Source organism: Chaetura pelagica, unplaced genomic scaffold, assembly GCF_000747805.2.
Source record: "Chaetura pelagica isolate M959 unplaced genomic scaffold, ChaPel_1.0 scaffold723, whole genome shotgun sequence".
In the NCBI taxonomy this organism is placed as follows: Eukaryota; Metazoa; Chordata; class Aves; order Apodiformes; family Apodidae; genus Chaetura; species Chaetura pelagica.
The window spans coordinates 147,871-166,757 of record NW_009952580.1 but is presented as its reverse complement, the minus strand read 5'-3'; the positions used below and the strand labels follow the sequence as shown (position 1 = coordinate 166,757).

General features: G+C 41.2%; 1 protein-coding gene across 1 annotated transcript in view; it reads left to right on the top strand.

Moving 5' to 3' along the window:
* The window catches only part of AHRR (aryl-hydrocarbon receptor repressor), a 69,544-nt gene that overhangs the window by 4,655 nt on the left and 46,002 nt on the right, over positions 1–18,887 (top strand). The window contains exon 2 of the mRNA XM_009993626.1: positions 3,572–3,753. Coding sequence (XP_009991928.1) covers positions 3,572–3,753 — 182 coding nt within the window. The remainder of the gene's footprint in view (positions 1–3,571; positions 3,754–18,887) is intronic.

Sequence of the window (18,887 nt, the reverse complement as noted above, 5' to 3'; positions counted from 1 at the left end):
CATTAGTTCTGCTTTTGTCTTTCTTTGCTGTGAAGACCCAGAAGAGGCAGACAGTGGCGAAGGGCCCCCATCTCCTTCACACAGCTTTCTCTCAGTTGGTCCTTTTCACTCGTAGGAGCTGGTGCACATCTGCCTGTACACAGCTGGCACTGGAGCTTAGCTCTGCCAGGATACCTGTGCTCTCCCCCAGCACAGCTCAGTGGCTCCGGATGCTGGTCAGTGCCTTCATGATAATCATCTCGCTGCTCCTTTGCACTTAGCCTGTCCATTGCACCTCATGGTCCCTCACTTCTCTTCCCCTTCTTACAGAAAACTTCCTGTCATAGTAAAATACTAGATTTTTCTCATGTTAGATCAGCTGCTGGTTTAACACCTGATGTGGTAAACATAACAATAACCACAAGCAGCATGCTTCAGAAGCTGGTTCAGAGGGAACTTTTCCTTAGGAGGGCAGGGCACCCTCAGAGGGCAGCGGGCTGAGCTGTTGATGCAGGAAACCCCTCTGCGAGCTCACCGAGTGGGTTTGCACCCCTGGCCGCCTGTGTGCCAGGGACATGCTGAATCATGGCAGTCCAAAGGACTCCAGGCCTGACTTGCCCCCCCAAACAGAACATGTTCTCTGCACCTGCTCAGGTCCTACCAAATGGGATGCAGGTCTTGTACAGGTACAAGTACTTGTTACTGCAGAGCAGAGTTTGAACGGTTTAACTCCACGAAGAGGGAAATGCCAGCTTTATTCATGTAATTACATGTGCTGCTTCATTGTAATAGTGTTGTATGGAAGTCAGAGTAAAAGAGATGTCATAGAGTGAGTGCTACATCTCTGTTTAGACCTGATTTGCGCCGTTTGAGAATCCCTGATTTAACAAAACCACAACCGACACCATCAGCTTTCAGCTCAGAAGGGCTAGTTTCCATTTGCCTCAAAAGAATTTCCCTGCAGAATTTCCCTGCCTGCCTTCTTCTGTTTGTGAATGGCTACGCCAGCCTTTCCGTGGAACTTGCATTGTTTTAAATCGCATCCACTTGTCACCTAATTACCATTTACAAAAAACCCTTGCTAGTTTGGATTCACTCCCTCACTGAATCATTTCCTTGAGTTTTCAGGAAGACTCTGTCCCGAGCTTTATCCGTAATCTTTTTACACCATCCCTTGCAATCTCTAGAAAGCTGTTCCTTACACCCAGTAGAAATGCAGTCCACCTAGTTGCCTCAAACCATGACTTGCTGGCTTAGAGCTGTCACTATTTTATGTGGTTAAAAGGTTTGAACTATTTCTATTCCATGTTAGTCTTGACAATTTTATACCTTGAACTCATCAGTCTAATTTTCCTTATTGGAATTATTTTTTTCCAGCCTAAATTGCTTCCTTACTTCAGATGTGTTGTCAGATACAAAGAGCAATTAGTAAACAAGTTCCTTAGATTCTCCTGAACTATAGACTATATTCCCACAAAATTACTACTCTCCACAGGACAGACATCCTTTTGGTGTCCTGCTGAGGATGGCTGAGCTTCAGGGTTTACTCCAAAAAATAAGTGTATGTACACCCTTTTGTGAAAAACAGCTAACTCTGGAAAAGTAAAAAAAAAAAAAAAAAAGAGTACTCTTTCTTTATTGATTGCATTATTTGTTGCAAATGTGATTTCTCTAGCAGAGGAAAGTTCATCCCAGTCAACAAAATTTCCCCCATATCTTTAAAAGCAACTCGTGTTATTGAAGGGCCATGTACCAGTTTTGGTAATTTGGAATGAAAAAAGAGGAATTACATGTTTTCCTGCCTCATTTTTATATTTCCCCCCCCCATTAATTCTGTCCATCAGTGTTGTCCTGTAAAAATGAACTGATTTTTCTCCAAAATAGTGCTAAATTTTTTATACTTGATTTGGTTCAAGAGTATTGCAATTAGCAGCAAAGTCAGCAATAGCATGGACAAAACATTGACATTATTTACTAATTCCTAAGCACAGCGCTATATATTTTTTTAAAATTACTGTTACCCTGAGAAATTAAGATTGCATTTATCAGAGGGGAATAGGCAAATGTTGCAAATTAACCCTTTAACCACCTTGTGAAATACTAATGCTCAAAATGAATATGATGATTGAAAAATACCATAAACGTGTGGAGCATGGAAATACATTAGGAAAGGGCTGCAAATCATTAGTTTGACTCTGATTCTCCACTGGAGCACCAGCTCAGCTACACAAGATTATGGTCCTTGTCTTTATTTAGGTGAAAGTGGAAACTGCTAACACACCTGTATTTTCCTTGCCTACCATTTCCCATGAGTATTTTTCTGTCTTTTCCTCCTTTATTTTTCTCTTAGTGTCTCTTTTTCTGGAGAAGGTGCCAGCAATGTGCTACAGTAACAACTTTAACACAGACATTATGAAAGCAAGTGGAAGGCCTATAGACACTGCACTAAGTCCCTTTGGGAGATGATAACTCAGCTACAGAACCAAGATGCTGTACTCCCTCAGTGATCATGGATCTGTGTAGTTTACAGCTCGAGTGGACTGTGGCTTATTCCTGGATAATGCACTTTACTACTGTCAGGTCCTGCTGGAGATAACCAACCCCCTTCTCAAACTTGCCACTCAGGTCTTCTTGCTAGAAGTGACAAATCTGTCCTTCTTCACTGACCACCCTTACCTGCCACACTGGAAAGTTTCCATGGCTGTATGCAAGTGCAACAGCTTTTTCTTTTCTTTCATCTTGAGAACAGCATCTTACACATTCTGGGAGAAGAATGTCAGCAGACACCCCAAAACTGCACTTCCTCATTTTTGGTGTATTTTAATCTTAATGCATTTTCACAGTAGATTTTCTGAGGCATCTGATCCGGTTCAATGCATGAGAGGGATATGAAATGGGGATGGACTGGGATGTGCTTGGCTTAGAAGTCTGAGTCACATTGGTCTTTCTGTTTTTGGAAAGAATGCCAATGTTCTTAAGAGAAAAACCAAATTCTTGTCTTTGTTATTACTGTAGTAGAAAGGTAAATGTAGGAATGCTCATAGGAGTTTTGAGCTTGAAGAAAGAACGTCTCTTCATCTGGCTTCCTATATGTTTTAAAATCATGTCTGAAAACAGGCTCTTTTCTTAATTATCTCCTGACCCACAGGTTAACCTTGAGTCATTAAATGGAGGGCACTAAGATGCTTTGAATGAATACAGTGGATATTGAATGGGTTCGCGCATTAGTCACGGTAATTTTCCTCTAGTGTTCTGACCCTAATTTATACAGCATAGATGAGAAATCGTTTTTCCTGGTGTTCGCTAGAACATGAAGATAGTACCCATTCCCCTGGGGTGAGAGGGTCCTGAGTAAGAGATAGAAGTTCTTCACCTGTTTTTCACTGGACAGATGTGAGAAGAGCAGCCAATGTATTTGCACGATGTCAAGTGCAAAATGGTAAATCTTTTTGGCAGGGAACAGCAGCTTTAAAGATTTTAATAGGAATAGGTTAAATATACCTGTTATCAACTAATTGAAGACATAGTCACAGTCTCTGGCTGTACTATGTGGAGGTAAATCAGGTAATTGAAAATGTCTTCTCTACCACAGAAGGCCTGCGGTTGGGAATGAGAAATCAAATCCTTCCAAGAGACACAGGGACCGTCTGAACGCGGAACTGGATCACCTGGCCAGCCTCCTGCCTTTCCCACCTGACATCATATCCAAGCTGGACAAGCTTTCTGTCTTGCGCCTTAGTGTCAGCTATCTCCGGGTCAAAAGCTTTTTTCAAGGTAGGTCTCATGAAGATATCAATGTCCTGTTAAAAGTCTCAGCCTAATTAACCGCTGCTTTCTATGTGTCATGAGTAGAATTGACCTGCAGTGTGTTATTGATAAAGGGAAAAGAATTAAAAAGATCTAATCTCTACTGTTGAAAGTGTTTTGTGCACTGGGTGCTGTGTTGGAAATTCTGTGCATTTCCTTCTATGGCATTTCTAGGTTTTTTCACCAAATAATGGGATAACACCCACCCTTCAGGAAATGGGAAAACTTGGGTATAAAAACCCTAAACTGGTTTGGGGCAGATGTAATACCTGTAGTTACTTTGAACTCCATATTTGAAGCTGGTTTTGTGCATGTTTGCAATGTCTGTTTAAATACAACGCGAAAGTCAAGCTAGGACCATATTACCTGTGTTTGCCTTAAGCCAAGAGGAAATGGGCTGGCTTGAAAGGGCAAAGAGATCACTTTCTTTCAGGATAAGTGAGATCTGAAGTTTTAAGTGTTGACTAAAGCTGCAATAGGCCGTGCTTTGTTTTTGTAGCTGTCTGGCACTTGGCATAGTGAAAGCCAAATGTGCATGTTCAGATAGACATAATAAAGAATTCTTCCAAATTTGAAGACAATTTTAGTTTCTTCTGTTGTTGAAGAATTCACAAGAGAAAAATCTGGATTAGGGATTTAACAATTAAAATTCTCTCTAGAGTAACTAAAAAAAAATAAAGAAGAATAAAAGCATATTAGAAGGAATATAATTTACCAAAATTTATAGGTGGACTGCAGAGATTTTTTCAATGGACATTGTTTTTCCTTTACTGCTCTTTACTGCTCTGTGCTGTTACTATTCCTTATTATGCACAGTGTAGACAAGTGAGCCCTGTTTTTGTTTTGTTTTGACTGGAGAATGAGATATATTTGTTGGTTTCTTGCTTTTTAAAATATATTTTGATACAAAAGAAATGCCAGATTTTGAAGAGGCTTTGGCAGAGTGCAGGGCATTTTACAAGCTGACATCAGATTACAGATGATGATGTCACTGAGAGCAGGAGCCTCCCAACTGTGGCAGCTGGCTGCCCACCCTCCAGCATCCTGGAGTTTCCAGAGTACCTCCTTTTCCCTTTGAACCTGAGTCTCATGGCCCCTTCCTCTGAGCTTTACTTTAGTTTTCCATGGATTCACAAGCAATAGGCTGTCTTCAGCTGCCTTTGCTGCTCTTCTGTGGAGTTTCTAAGATGGGATAAAACGAAACCAAATAAAGCCAGACTTTGTGACTCTGAAAAGTTCCATGTTTCAAGAGATTTCATTTAATTTAATCCCCAAATTACCTAATTGAACACATAGTTTGTGTTCTCTTCATTCTTATTTTTAAATGTTTACATCATGAAACTAAGGTTACAGAAAGTGTTGTTTATAGTGAAGGAAGGAAACTACATGCCATTTTAAGACAACAGAACAGGCTGGAGCTTCAAAAGGGTGGAGTGGAACAGAGGTGAGCTGTGGAAACAGCTGGGTGAGGTATGGGTGCTGGTGTTTGGGTAAGAGCAGGAGCTGCAGCCTCAGCTTCATGGCACATCATGATCTACTTCCTTGTCATTGAGGAGAAAACAGGCGGAATCTGATTTCTTTAAACAACAAAAACTTTGGTAGGAAGAAGTCACCTAAAAAAAGCCAACAAAAAATATCCATCCCAGTGTTTCCATTCCTGTTGTGTTGAAAGAGGACAGAAGAGCAGAAATGGCATGTCTGTGGCTTTTTACATCAAAGGATGATATGAAGTTGTGAGCTGCTATAAACACTGAGAGGACAGAGAACAGAGCAGTGGCATACAGAGATGTTACAAAATTGGATAGAATGCAATGTATCTGGAAAAAATGACCCTGCAAATCTGTACTAATTCACTCAGGGAAAATTAATCCGAAGGAACTGGTGTTTAGTAGAAGAGATAAACCTAGAAAAGAGAACATAAAAACAATAATTGAAGAGGGACAGTGATCAGCACATTGTTCTATGCTTGTAATATGATATGTTGACATAAACAAGAAAGCCAAGTGTGGATTTTGTTCTGTTTGCCCAAAGGCAGCATGTCACTACACAGGAAGGTTATAATCCCTCTGTGCATGAGACCAGCATGACTCCATCTGGAATACAGCTGTCTCTTGTGGGCATCTCCTGATCATGAGGGCATTCGTACATATTAAGGAGTTTGGAATCAACACAGGCAAGAAGTGCCTATAAAGTTGGATGGACAAAAAAAAACCCAAAACAACAACAAAAAAACAAGTGAGATTAGCTTGAATGCATACAATTTATGTGCTTTGCCTGTTTGTCTTCATAGGAGAGAAGGATGAGAAGGGAAGGAGTTGCTTAGGATATTTTGGGGTGGCACAGTGTAGGGCCCAAAGAATGAAGCAAGCTGAAATCTGGCTTGATTATCAAGCAAAATGTATCTATAATGAGGTCTATTCAGACATTCAATATTCCTAAATCTGATGCAGTGGAGATTCAGGACAATCAAGTTTGTAATCTGGGACACACAGGCATGTGCATCTTTTATTTAAAATACTGTTCCGTGAGTTTTAAGGAAGTTAAGTTTAAATTTCATGTTCTATAAAGTGCTCTTAAGAATGCTGTTGGCAATTTTTTAAAAAACATGAATAACTCTATCTGACACATAAGTTCACATGTGACATTGCAGATTCAACCCATAACAGTTCTGCAGTTCCTATGACAATTACAATTACACATCTTCAACAGTCCTAGTGGTTTCTAGACATACTCGTCCACTTGCCACTAGGTGTCCTTTCAGTAGCTACTCTGCAATACTCAGTGTGCACAAATGTATTTATAAAGATCAATAGCCAATTAAAGGGCATGGAGTGACTTCACCATATTGATCTCAAGTATGACAATAATTTGGCAGAGAATTAGGTTTAAGGGATCGAGAATATTCTTCAGTCATTTATTCCCTTTTTGGTGATCTTTGCAGGTGAGTACCTTGAAGCTAATGTCCGTCTTAGTTAAGCTGTTTAGGCAGAGGCCTGGTTCTTTTCTAAAATTTAGATCTGTTTATTGAGACTGATTTTCCTACTATTTAGTTTAACAGTGACTACGGTGGATTCCCTCATTCATTCTTATAATTGTTTTCCTTTGGCTTCAGAACAAATCTTCTGTCTACTTGGTTTACAGTCTTCCTATCCCTGTTACCAGTTGGCAGTGGCTCTATTAATAGCCCCACTCCCCAGAAGCTATATGCATTTAGTCATTTTGCATTTTCCTGATAAGCACTTTGAAATGGCTTGCAGCAGTAACCTCCCAGTCTCACCAGATCTCTTGTATAAAGCAGGACAGATCTGAACCAGTGCTGAGACTGAGAGACATCGTGCTGGTTTTGGCTGGGAGAGAGTTGCTTTTCTTCATGGTAGCTGGTACAGGGCTGTGCTTTGGATTTGTGCTGAAAACAGTGTTAATAACACAGAGATGTTTTAGTTACTGCTGAGCAGTGCTCCCCCAGAGCCAAGGCCTTTTCTGCTTCCCACACCTTCCCACCAGAGGGGAGTCTGCGGGGGCACAAGAAGCTGGGAGAGGGCACAGCCGGGTTATATCCCAAATATATTATAACCCCCTCCATGTGACATCATGTTCAGCATATAAAGCTGGGGAAGAAGAAGGAAAAAGGGGGAATGTTTGGAGTGATAGTGTTTGTTTTCTCAAGTCACCGTTATGTATGGTGGAGCCTGGCTGTCCTGGGGATGGCTGAGCACTGGTCTGCCCATGGGAAACAGTCAATTAATTCCTCGGTTTGCCTGTGTGCGTGGCTTTTCCTTTACCATTAATCTGTCTTTATATCAACCTACAAGTTTTCTCGCTTTCACCGTTCTGATTCTCTCCCCCAGCCCACAGTGGGGCAGTGAGTGAGCAGCTGTGTGGGGCTTAGTTGCTGGCTGGGGTTAAACCACCACAGACATCAGCTGCTAAAGGAAGCTGTGCCCCTCATTTGGCCCTGACAGAAATTTGCCTTGGGTGGGGCTCCCATGGAAGTGGAGTGATACTTAGTGGCTGTGAGCACTTGAGCTTGCTGGGCCTCTGTCTTGGCCATATTCCATCTTGGTTAATTGTAGTTTGTCTTCCTTTATCACTCTTGACAATACATCCTTTTGCACTTCTTATTTCTCAGTTTTTTCCACTGGTGGAAAAATGGTGGTCTTGAGCCACTTCAAAAACAGCTCCCTTTTGTTGATTGTTTAAATTGTTCCCTTCTAGTATAGGTATTAATTTTGTACTTTAATGTAAAAAGAATAGCACCTTGTTCTTTTAGCATCTCAGATCGTTTCTGAGCAACAGCCAACTTAAGCTTCTCACAACATGTAAAGAAAATATGACAATTTAGATGGACCAATACAGTTACAAATAGGGATTAAAGCTCTTAATCTTTTGATTCCTAATTGCAGGATCACAGAATGGTTTGGGTTGGAAGGGATAATAAAGATCATCTAGTTGCAACCCCTCTGCCATGGACAGGGTTAATATAAAAACTTTCCTCAGATTATGGCTTTTTAAGTAATCTTGGCCCCCTCTCCAACAAGATTCTTCAGTTTACTTGGGAAAACATTATGAGACAGTTGAAATAGCCTTTTAGAGTTATCAAGACATGTCCTCTGAGATTTTGCCTTCCAGTTCTCCAGATGTATAAACTCTCCCTTCTTTAGGTCCAGTGTCTTGGGATGCCTTGGATTGCTGCTGCTGGAAGAACCATTGCTTCTGGGGTTTCCTGGTCACTTTCACCAAGCTGCTCTCCCTCCTTCTAACTCATTTCTCTCATTCAATGAAATATCTTTTACATATATATATATATATATATTTTTTTTTTCAGTTCTGGCAGGATAGCACATACTATGTGGTTTGTGTCTTTCTTATGATTTAGCATTTATATTAGTGGGTCACTTCCTTTTACTCATTTATGTGTTTGGTGTCATCCAATTCCCACTGATGTTTATCTTCAATGGAAATTGGATTTACCCCTTTTAAGAAGAAAGCAACAAAGGCTTCTTCCCAGCTGGCCTGATTGTCAGTATCCTCAATTACTTGCAGTCTGTTTCAGCTTTCATCTCCCCCTACTTTATCCATGGCTGTTGATGTCATAGCTAAATAACATACATGGCCTCCTTACTACTTTGATTCAGATTCCTTAGGATCATTCATTAGATTCTTTAGATTAGGCTGTCCTAAGGAATGACAGCTATTATTTATATCAATATTTGAATATTTAGTGCTGTAGTCCACACTCTGTAGCTTAGCAGACCTGTTTCTTATCAGTGCTTCTTATCTGCACTGTAATGCTATTCAACACTGCTTCATGTGTGCTGCTTACCTGAACCCAAGGTCCTGCTCTGAGGATCCAGGATTCCACTGCAGTCCAAGAAGAGGGGTTATCAGGCATACCTCTTTCCCCCACTGTCTCTCCCTAACATTTCTGTTTTCCCAGAGTTTCCTTTTCAAAAATTCTAAGCTGAAGATTCTGTTTGTTTGTTTGTTTGCTTTTTTCCAGGGTTGATAAGTTCTGCTTTTTGGTATATATATATATATATATATTTTAAATTTTACTTTACATAAGCAAGGAAAATTTTTACACAACAAAATGTAACAGATTTTGAAACTAAACTCATGTTTGAGTTCATTGTTACAGTTAGGACTGTACTGCATGTATTTCCATAGAAAAACTTCTTTCATTTATTAACTGGTTCCAGTAGCCTGAAGCTTTCTCTTAAATTTAAAACCATAGTCCTAGTGAATCAAAGAATTACAGAAGAGTTGAAGTTGGAAGGGACCTCTGGAGGTCACCTGAGCCAGTCCCCCTGCTCAAGCAGGGTCACCTGTAGCAGACTGCCCAAGATCATGTCTCCAAGGATGGAGACTTTACAGCCTCTCTGGGCAACCTGCCAGGGCTTGGTCACCCTCTTAGTGAAAAAGTGTTTCCTGACTTTCAGAGGGAACCTCCTCTGTTTTGGTGCCCATTGCCTGTTGTCTTGTTGCTTGTCAGCACTGAATAAGACCCTGGCTCCCTCTTTTTTACGCCTTCCCTTCAGGTATTTAGACATGATGATGAGATCTTCATTGACCTTTCTCTTCTTCAGGCTGAACCACCTCTCTCAGCCTCTCCTCATAGAAGAGTTGCATCAGTCCCTTCAACAAATTCAAGTCCTTTCACTGGACTCTCTCCAGGTGCTTTGTACTGCATATAGAACACATATTGGAAAAGTAAAATCATAAAAAGATCTGAAATACAAATAAAGATTATAAGAGAGTCTATGTTGAGAACAAGGTAAAATGCCTAAATCAACCAGCATGGAATTGTACCTCCTTGACTTAATCTCTTCGCTCTCACTGTTCTTTTCTTGGTATGATTTATACATTGATTTCCATTGTGGAAATAATAGAAGGCTTTCAGATTATCAACCCTCTAGTTTTTGATGAAACCTGTGCTTTGAGTTATAAATCTGTGGTTCTCTGCTTAACTAGGGTTGAAGCTGATACCTAAAGACAAGCCCCCAGTGTATCTGAACAGTTGAACAGTTACAAGTTTGTTTTAAAAAGACATATTCTACAGATTTAGAGCGCTCCCAGTGCTCCTCTGAAATGGAATGCCTGAGTGTTTTCTTTCTTGATAGACTAATAGAGACTGTTGTTTTTGCATACACACAAAATGCCTTTAGGGTATCTGTTGCTTTAGTCCTCAGTCATAGCTTATTAGATTGTCTAGAAACATTTAAGCTGTTCAGGTTTCTTAGGGCATCATATTCAACAACTTGCACTGAGAAGGAACCTTCATGGTCAGAGTAGGTAACAGGCAAGGTTATTCCTGTAGCTGTATTAAATCATCATATTCAAACTACCACAGCATTCAGAGTATTTCAGCCAAAAAGGGAATGTTCATGGAAGAAACACTTTCTACTCTCTACTGCTCTGTCATTTTACCATCTTCATAACAATATAGCAATTGAAAAGAAGAAAATGTGTTCTCCAGTGTAAGTGGTAGACAAATCTTTGAAGGAAGACCTACTGTCTGCAAGTCATTATCTAATAAAGTGCTAAAATACTACTTTAATACAAGCATGAAGACCTTAAGCAGGCTAGCTGTATACATTCATTCCTCAGATCTGGCAGGACACATTTCTGGAGAAGCAGCTTCACTTTGACTCTCCCCAGCATTACACATTTTCAAACAGTGCATTATTTTGACTAGTTCTTTTGACATCTGTAGTTGCCAGAGAGACCATTTTATTGTGAGATACTGCTTGTACCAATGCTTCACTTTTTTCTTTTCCCCATGTTTCCTGGGGACACCATTCATTCCATATAACAAATACCTGATGTTGTTTTCTGCTACATGTCCTCTTGGATAACCTGGAGATCTCTCTGACCCTTGGGAGCTCTTTGCTGACTCTTGGAAGAGGACTGTATCTCCTTTTTGTGCCTTGTTGAAAGAGGACAGGCTCCTTCTGCTAGTTGTCTTTCTCTTTAGTTTCCTGCAAACAACATGGGTTCTGTAGTAGAGGAAGAGTAGATGTACAAGCAGGGTTTACTTCAGAATAAGTATATTCCTATATTAAGGAAGAAAGAAAGGACTCTTAAATTGCTTGAATTCCTGTCACCTTTGATGAACAAGGGAACCTGTAATATTTTAAGACTGGCTCTAAATTCCATACCTATTTTTTTGAGTACTGAGAAATAAAGGAACTTAATTATAAATAAGTGTCAGAACTTCAGTGGTACTCCTTGAGTACTCACACCATGTGCTGTGGGTTGTTTATATTGCCCGATCTCACAAGCTCAGATCTGCTGGGATGAGTCAGTAATCTGTGCAAAGGGGGTTGTCTTTGGGAAAGACACCATCATGATTCTTCTTGCACAGCTTCCTTTTGCCATTATCATAGTATCATAGAATGGTTAAAAGACTTAAAGATCATCAGGTTCCGACCTCCCTGCTATGAGCAGGGACACCTCACACTAGACCAGGCTGCACAAAGCCTCATCCAACCTGGCCTGAAACACCTCCAGGGAGGGTGGTTTCAACAACCTCCCTGGGCAACCTCTTCTAGTGCCTTATGGTGAAGAATTTCTTCCTAAATCTCCCCTCTTTCAGTTTAAAGCCCTGTCCTATCACTGCCCCCTCTGGTGGAAAGTCCCTCCCCAGCTTTCCTTCAGGTACTGGAAGGCTGCTATAAGGTCTCCCCAGAGCCTTCTCTTCTCCAGGCTGAACAAACCCAACTCTCTCAGCCTGTCTTCTTAGCAGAGGTGCTCCAGCTCTTTGATCATCTTTGTTGCCCTCTGGATTCTAGATCTATATCTTATACTACTTTTATCTTGCTGGATTCCATTCAAATAAACATCCCTGTAGGCCTCAATGTTTCTCCTGGTACTGACAAGACTGATTACAAAGCCAGGGAGTTGGAAATGACAAGTGACAGGAGGGGGATCTGTTAAGATTTCTCCCGAGGGCATTTAGCACTGGAAGAGTTCCACTGTTTCTAGCTGTTGTAGAAGTACAGTCAGAATCAGACAACATGGTCACAGACACACACAGTGGCTGGTTTTATAGGTGTTCCCACAAACCACAACTGCTATATTGCTCCAATGCCAGGGGAAGTCCCAAAAATACTTTGAGCCCTTAAGTGTGGGTCTTTACTTTTCTCCAGCTTGCTTAGTAATTTCTAACCATTCTGATTTGGCAGACTTTCATGCTCATTTTCATTTGGTTACCTCACACTATGCATCTCATGTAGCATCACTGTACATAGACGCAGTTATGTGCCAAGGAGAAAACTGGGCCCATCTAATCCAATACACTAATATAGATATGGTCTTTTCTATTCAGTAGTGTTCATCTTACTCAAGCACTGTGCTTCCCCGATTCTTCCTCTGCATCTAAGACCCTCCTTGGTCCAGCCTAGTAGAATCACAGAATCATTAAGGTTGGAAAAGGCCTCTAAGTTTGTCAAGTCCAACTGTCAACCCAACACCACCATATCAACTAAACTATGTCCTCAAGTGCCACGTCTACATGTCTTTTTAGCACTTCCGCAGATGGTGACTCCACCACTTCCTTGAGCAGGCTGTTCCAGTGCTTAACCCATTGCAGGCACCAGCTGATGAAATACCCTTATAGTCTCTCATGGATCAGATTCTATTATCTTACACTATAATGAATGAACTTTCATTGGCCTAAGTTTCTTGAGTTATCTTGTGTTTGGGTAATGGAGGCTGAGAAAGAACTTAGAATAAGTTCAGCTCAACTGCAACCCAAGTTTTTCTTGGATATGGCAACAAGATTGGTTTTCATTATAGGAGAGATTGTATTTTTACTCCAGAAATTGCTAAAAATTGCAGTGACTGTAGAAGGTCCTAGCAGTAGTTCTGTCCTAATCACTGCTGCAGTGGATGGGAGGCAGGAAAGCATTCCCTCAGGCATGAACTTTGGCTTGGCTTACGCTTATTCTCAGCTTCATGAGTGATTACCTTCTCTGAGAGGAAACGTGTTTCTTTACTGTCAAGAAAATGATTTACTTTGTTTCTTATTTTAAGCACAGATATGCTTTAAAGGAAAGACAATAACTCTTATCCAACAGAACAAGGAATTTAGCTTGGCGTAATACAATTGCATAGGGCTTTGACGACAAATGGGACAAAAAAGCTTTAGGCTAGAGAACAGTGTGGGAGAATGTCCTCCTGATTTCTCCCTTTGCTACCACCTCACCTGTGGCTTAGAGACCATGGTGAACCTCCCTGCAGAGAACTCTGAAACAACGCAGACGTTAGAGTCGGTTCTGCAGCAAGAAGCAGAGTGGCTGTGTCACCTCGGTGATAACCCCACATGGATCGGTCCCTCTGAGAGGCACAGCTGACCAGGGGACGTGCCTTGCCTTCACAGGTGTCGTGGTTTGGGCCCCGCCGACAGCACAGAACGCGCGGCTGCTCGCTCACCTTTCCCCCCGCTGTGGGGTGGGGAGGGGAACATCCAACTGGAAGCTTGTGGATCGAGACAAGGGTTCACCCGCCAGTTACGGTCACGGGCAAAACAGACTCAACTTGGGGAAAAAAATAAATTTAATTTATCACTAATCAGATGCAAACAGGACAAAGAGAAAGGAAAGACCAGAGCTTAAATACCTCACCCCACCTCTCCCTTCTTCCCAGGCTCAAATTACTATATTCCCATTTTCTCTTCCTCCTTCTCCCCAGCAGAACAGGGGCACTGGGAATGGGGTTTATGATGGGTTTGTCACTTGCTGTTTTCTACTGCTACTTCCTCTTCCAGGGGAAAGATTCCTTGCAGTCTACCCCTGCTCCACCGCAGGGGCCCTCCCATGGGAGACAGTCCTTCATGAACCCCTGCCACGGGTCTCTCCCAAGGGGTGCAGTCCATCAGGAGCAAGCTGCTCCAGAGCAGGCTGCTCACAGAGTCATGGCCTGTTTCAGGAACAGTCACCTCTCCTGGCATGGGGTCCTTCATGGCTGCAAATCCACATCTGCTCCGCCATTGTCCTTCACTGGCTGCTCCACCATCCTCCTCCTGGAGGGGATGGAGTCCTCCTGGGCTGCAGGGGGCCACAGGCTGCAGGGAAACCTCTGCTCGGGCACCTCCTCTCCGTCAGATCTCACCCACCTTGGTGCCTCTGCTCTGGTATCGCTCTCACCTCAGTCTCTCCTCTGCCCGGAGGTCTTAAAGCAGGTGGTTTCCCCTTCGTGCATGTGTTAGTGACAGAGATGCATTCGTTGCAGCCAGTTGGCTCGGCCTCAGCCGGAGGTGTGGCTGGATTTTTGGAGCTGGGGGAGCTTTCAGCTGCTTCTCACAGGAGCCAGCCGAGGGGGCCCCTCTCCGCTACGAAAACCGCACCAACCCAACCCACCAGGGCAGCCGCACTTTTTTTCAAGCTCCTGTTCTCTTCATGTGGCAACATGAGGTCCTGTGTGCCCACACCAACCTCCTGACAGCTGGTGCAAAGAGCTCTGTGCCACACGGCATCGCGTTCGGTGCAGACGCACCTCTCTGGTGCCTGCCAGATCAGGGAGCTTCAGTCTCGCAAGTCTGCAAAACTATATTGGCAGATCTCAAGATGACACCTGCGGTCCGTGGAGTTGGAAAGCTGCAAAGCTATTAGTAACTTGAATTAAGAGCTTGTAATTCAGATGTAAATCTAAAACAATGCTTCTTTTTAACCTTTAAAAAAAAATAATTTTAATTACAAGACTACCATTTAGCATCTGGGCTTTTTAGTACTTTCATAGAGTGAGTTCAGGAAGTTCTGAAATGCTGTCTTATATGCCTCACTCCCAATGCATGGTGGTTTTTTGGACTCCGAGAAGTCCATGAGATGCAATATGAAGGCCGTGAATGGGGTAAATGTGGAGGTTGCAAAGGTGCATCAAGACTAGACAAAAGGATATTATTTTAATTTGTATTTTAAACCATTTTTCCCTATCATGATTTTCAACTGGGCTTCATACCTAATACATGAAGCATAGACAGGACTGAAGAGGACAAAGATTAATAGCCAGATCCTTAACTGGCTTCCATCATCTACTTAACCAGATTTTCACATAGATGCTGTGTTGCTTCTATTTATTAAGCACTCAATGTTTTATTGTCTACTTTCAAGAGTTTTATTTTTTAAAAATTTAATTGTTCTGCTCCCCAAAGTCCTCTTAAATTGTTAGGCCACTGCAGCTCTGAGACCATTGCCTGTCATGTACATCAGCATCAGTGTTGTTTCCTTGGGTTTTTTGTGTTGCTGTTATGCTAGTCCTCTTTCTGTAGCTTTGACTCTCCTACAGCCATTTTTTTTCACATGGCCCTTTATGGATGAGATGCCCTTTGTGACATCATGCCTGGGTTACACACCAATTCCTCCTGAACAGAAGTCTTGTTAGTTGTAAGTAGAGCTGCAAGTGGCTGGTAGTTTTATAGAAGTATGAAAGCAAATAAGTAAATTTATGATTTAGTGGAACCCAAAAGCTTATGATTTATCACATGATTTATATGGCTGAATCTGTGCAAGACACCTGTCTTTCTAAGCTGTGACTAGATCCTATTTAGATGCTTAGAAATCATATAACATGAGATGGGAGCTGGTTTCTGCAGAGCTTACCTTATTTTGATATATGATTAGTCCTGCAGTTTTGCTCAGTGGATTACTCTGAAGGGCTTGTTCTCATTTAATCGTATTTGGTCTTGTGCCTTTTTTATGTTATTGGAAAGAAAATCCCAACTGACTAATACAGATGTTTTTCTCTTCTATCTAATGTAGCAGTAACATATTAGTAATTTCTCTCAACATTCGCCACCATGAAATGAATTTTTTTTTTAGATGAAGCACAGCATTTTTCCCTTTATATATCCAGTTTTAGTTAGATTATATTTTTTGGTGCAATCAAATATTATGCAACTGAAAAATATTCTAAAAACTTGCCAACTGTATGAGTAGAAGTAGAAGCAGAATGCATCTCTGTAAACTAAATGGAATGCTTACTAAGAGAAGTTACAAACGGACTTTAGAACTTCCTTCACAGAAACATGTATCACATGGATTTACTGTGTTATTAAAATTTCATTGAGAACCCCTCAATGCATTCCATTCTTATATCTGCATGGAATATATCAACCTGGAGGTATATAAAGGAAGTAAATCTCTGCCTGTCGATTTTTTGTTGTAATAAATAAAATGTCCACTCTTCCCATGCAACATGAATTGGCTACTTAGATACAGTTGGAATAAGTTGAGAGAGGAGGATTGAAAATAAGCAAACATCAGATCTAAATAAAAGCCCAACATATTTTGTCTTCTTTTCTAGTCCATTAATGACTTTATATAATTGTATAGTTGCAAAATGTATCTATCACCTTGTATTGATCTTATCTGTTCCCCTGAGTGTTTCAACATCTGTACAGAAAATGCTATCTTCTCTGTGTTAGTATTATGTTGTAAATCAGTGTCACTGAAAACTCATCACAAAAAAACCTCTGTATTTTGTTCCAAATAATTTATTAAAATGACATTTTGACATCAAATGACCCCTATAAGCATCACACAGGAAAATGGCCCAGTAAATAATGTTTCAAAAACATTTATTGTAAGAAGAAATAATCTAACCTAGATAATACATCTTGAACTGATGAATATAATGATTTATGTGGAAAACATTCCAGTATGTTTTTATGAGGGTTAAGACAGTAAGTGGAGAAAAATAGAATTGGATTTCTGCTTTTCATACTTTTTAATGTCTTAATCTACATCACTACATAAGGAAAAAAAAGCTGTGCTTTTCAAAATGAGTAATATTTGTGTGAAGAAAGTTTAAAATCACAGAAATTACAGAATCACAGGATTGTCATGGTTGGAAAAGTCTTCTAAGATCATCAAGTCCAGCTGTCAACACACAGCAACAACAAAACCCCCACAACCTTGGCCACTACAGCATGTCCTGAAGTACCAAATCTACATGGCTTTTGAGTACCTCCAGGGATGGTGACTCCACCACCTCCCTGGGCAGGCTGTTTCAGTGCCTGACCACTCTTTCAGTATAGAAATTTTTCCTAATATCCAGTCTAAAACTCCCCTACCGCAACTTCAGGCCATTTCCTCTGGTCCCATTGTTATTTACTTGGGAGAAGAGACCAACATCCACCTCAGTACAACCTCCTTTCAGGTAGTTGTAAAAGGCAATGAGGTCTCCCCTCAGCCTCTTTTTTTTTCAGACTAAATAACCCCGGTTGCCTCAGCCACTCCTCGTATGACTCGTTCTCTAGACCTTTCACCAGCTTGGTTGCTCTCCTCTGAATACACTCAAATTATTTTAATAGTTATTTAGGGCTCAGTTGTGCAAGGTGCTCAGTGCTCTCAAATTAGTGTTCAACAGGAACTGATGCTTTTAACCCTTCAGGACTATTGGAACTGTATCATAATTAAACCCTAGCAATATAGCTCAATATATCTGTTTAGTGGAAGAGTTCTTTCTTCTGAGCCAAAAATATAGTTGGCAACTTGGCAGAGAGTTTGAAGGTATTATGCACTGCAGTATTCGGTCTCCATTCTTATTGATGCTATCAAGCACTTCAGAAATATTTAATACATTAATAAGAGTCACATTATTTGGGGACAGTGATCTACCTTAGATTTGTTGCTGATGACTTATGACTAGAAAAGCAGAGATAATGTCAGGTTTGCTTCCTTATCCCAACTTAGAAGTATCATGGTGGTGATTGGCAATGTCTTTAAGACCAGTAGCATGACTGAGATGGTCACCTCTGGCAGAATGAGGTGGGAGGGAAGGTCAGTTTCTGGACAGAGGATGTGTCCCTTGCAACAGCACTGCAGGGGCACCATATTCCACGAGGTCGTTTGGAAAATAGGAGTTTCTTGATTGTTTCTTGTCTTTAACTAGTCAAAGGAGATCAAGTCCAGCCAAATCACAATCTCCAGACAGGGGTCAGCATGTTTACTTTAGTTATTCTAGCTTTAGCAGATATTCCATCTTCGGAATTTCTGAAGATAATGTTCAACCAGCTTAATTGAGGAAATAAAGTGGTTTCTCCAGCTAGAGAAAAGCTGCAATGGCAAACTACAGTTTTATGACTCTCCATGGCTCTCTTGCCAAATGATGCGTACAGCAGCATGTGACAAACATGCTAGGGAAGACTTTTAAGCCCTGAGATGCCTGTTGCAGACACTAGAAAATGTAACAGAAAGTTACCAAGGATAAAAAGAATAGTGAGAAACCTAATCTCCTTCCCACTAAGGCAATCTGCCAGGAAAGACCTACTGTAGGCAAAATTTGGGCAAAAAGCCTCTTCTCAGAAAACAGCAGGTTTGGTTGAGGGAGGAACATAAAGACAACTGGTCAAGTCCTTAATTCCTTATTATGTTTTGGTTAACTTTGGCAATAGTGGAGCAATAAAAGTCAGGCCTTAATTGAAGTTAAATGTCTTTTTAGGAATCAAAGCAAAAATGCCATTGAAAAGGTTGAAGTCTGGGAAGGGTGAGCTCAGGCTTTCACCTCTCCAGTAGTTTGCATGGAGCATGTTTCATGCTAGGTAAACAGGGGATCAGCTAGCCATATTGCAGAGAGATTTGGAGTAGTAGCAGGCTGCTGGA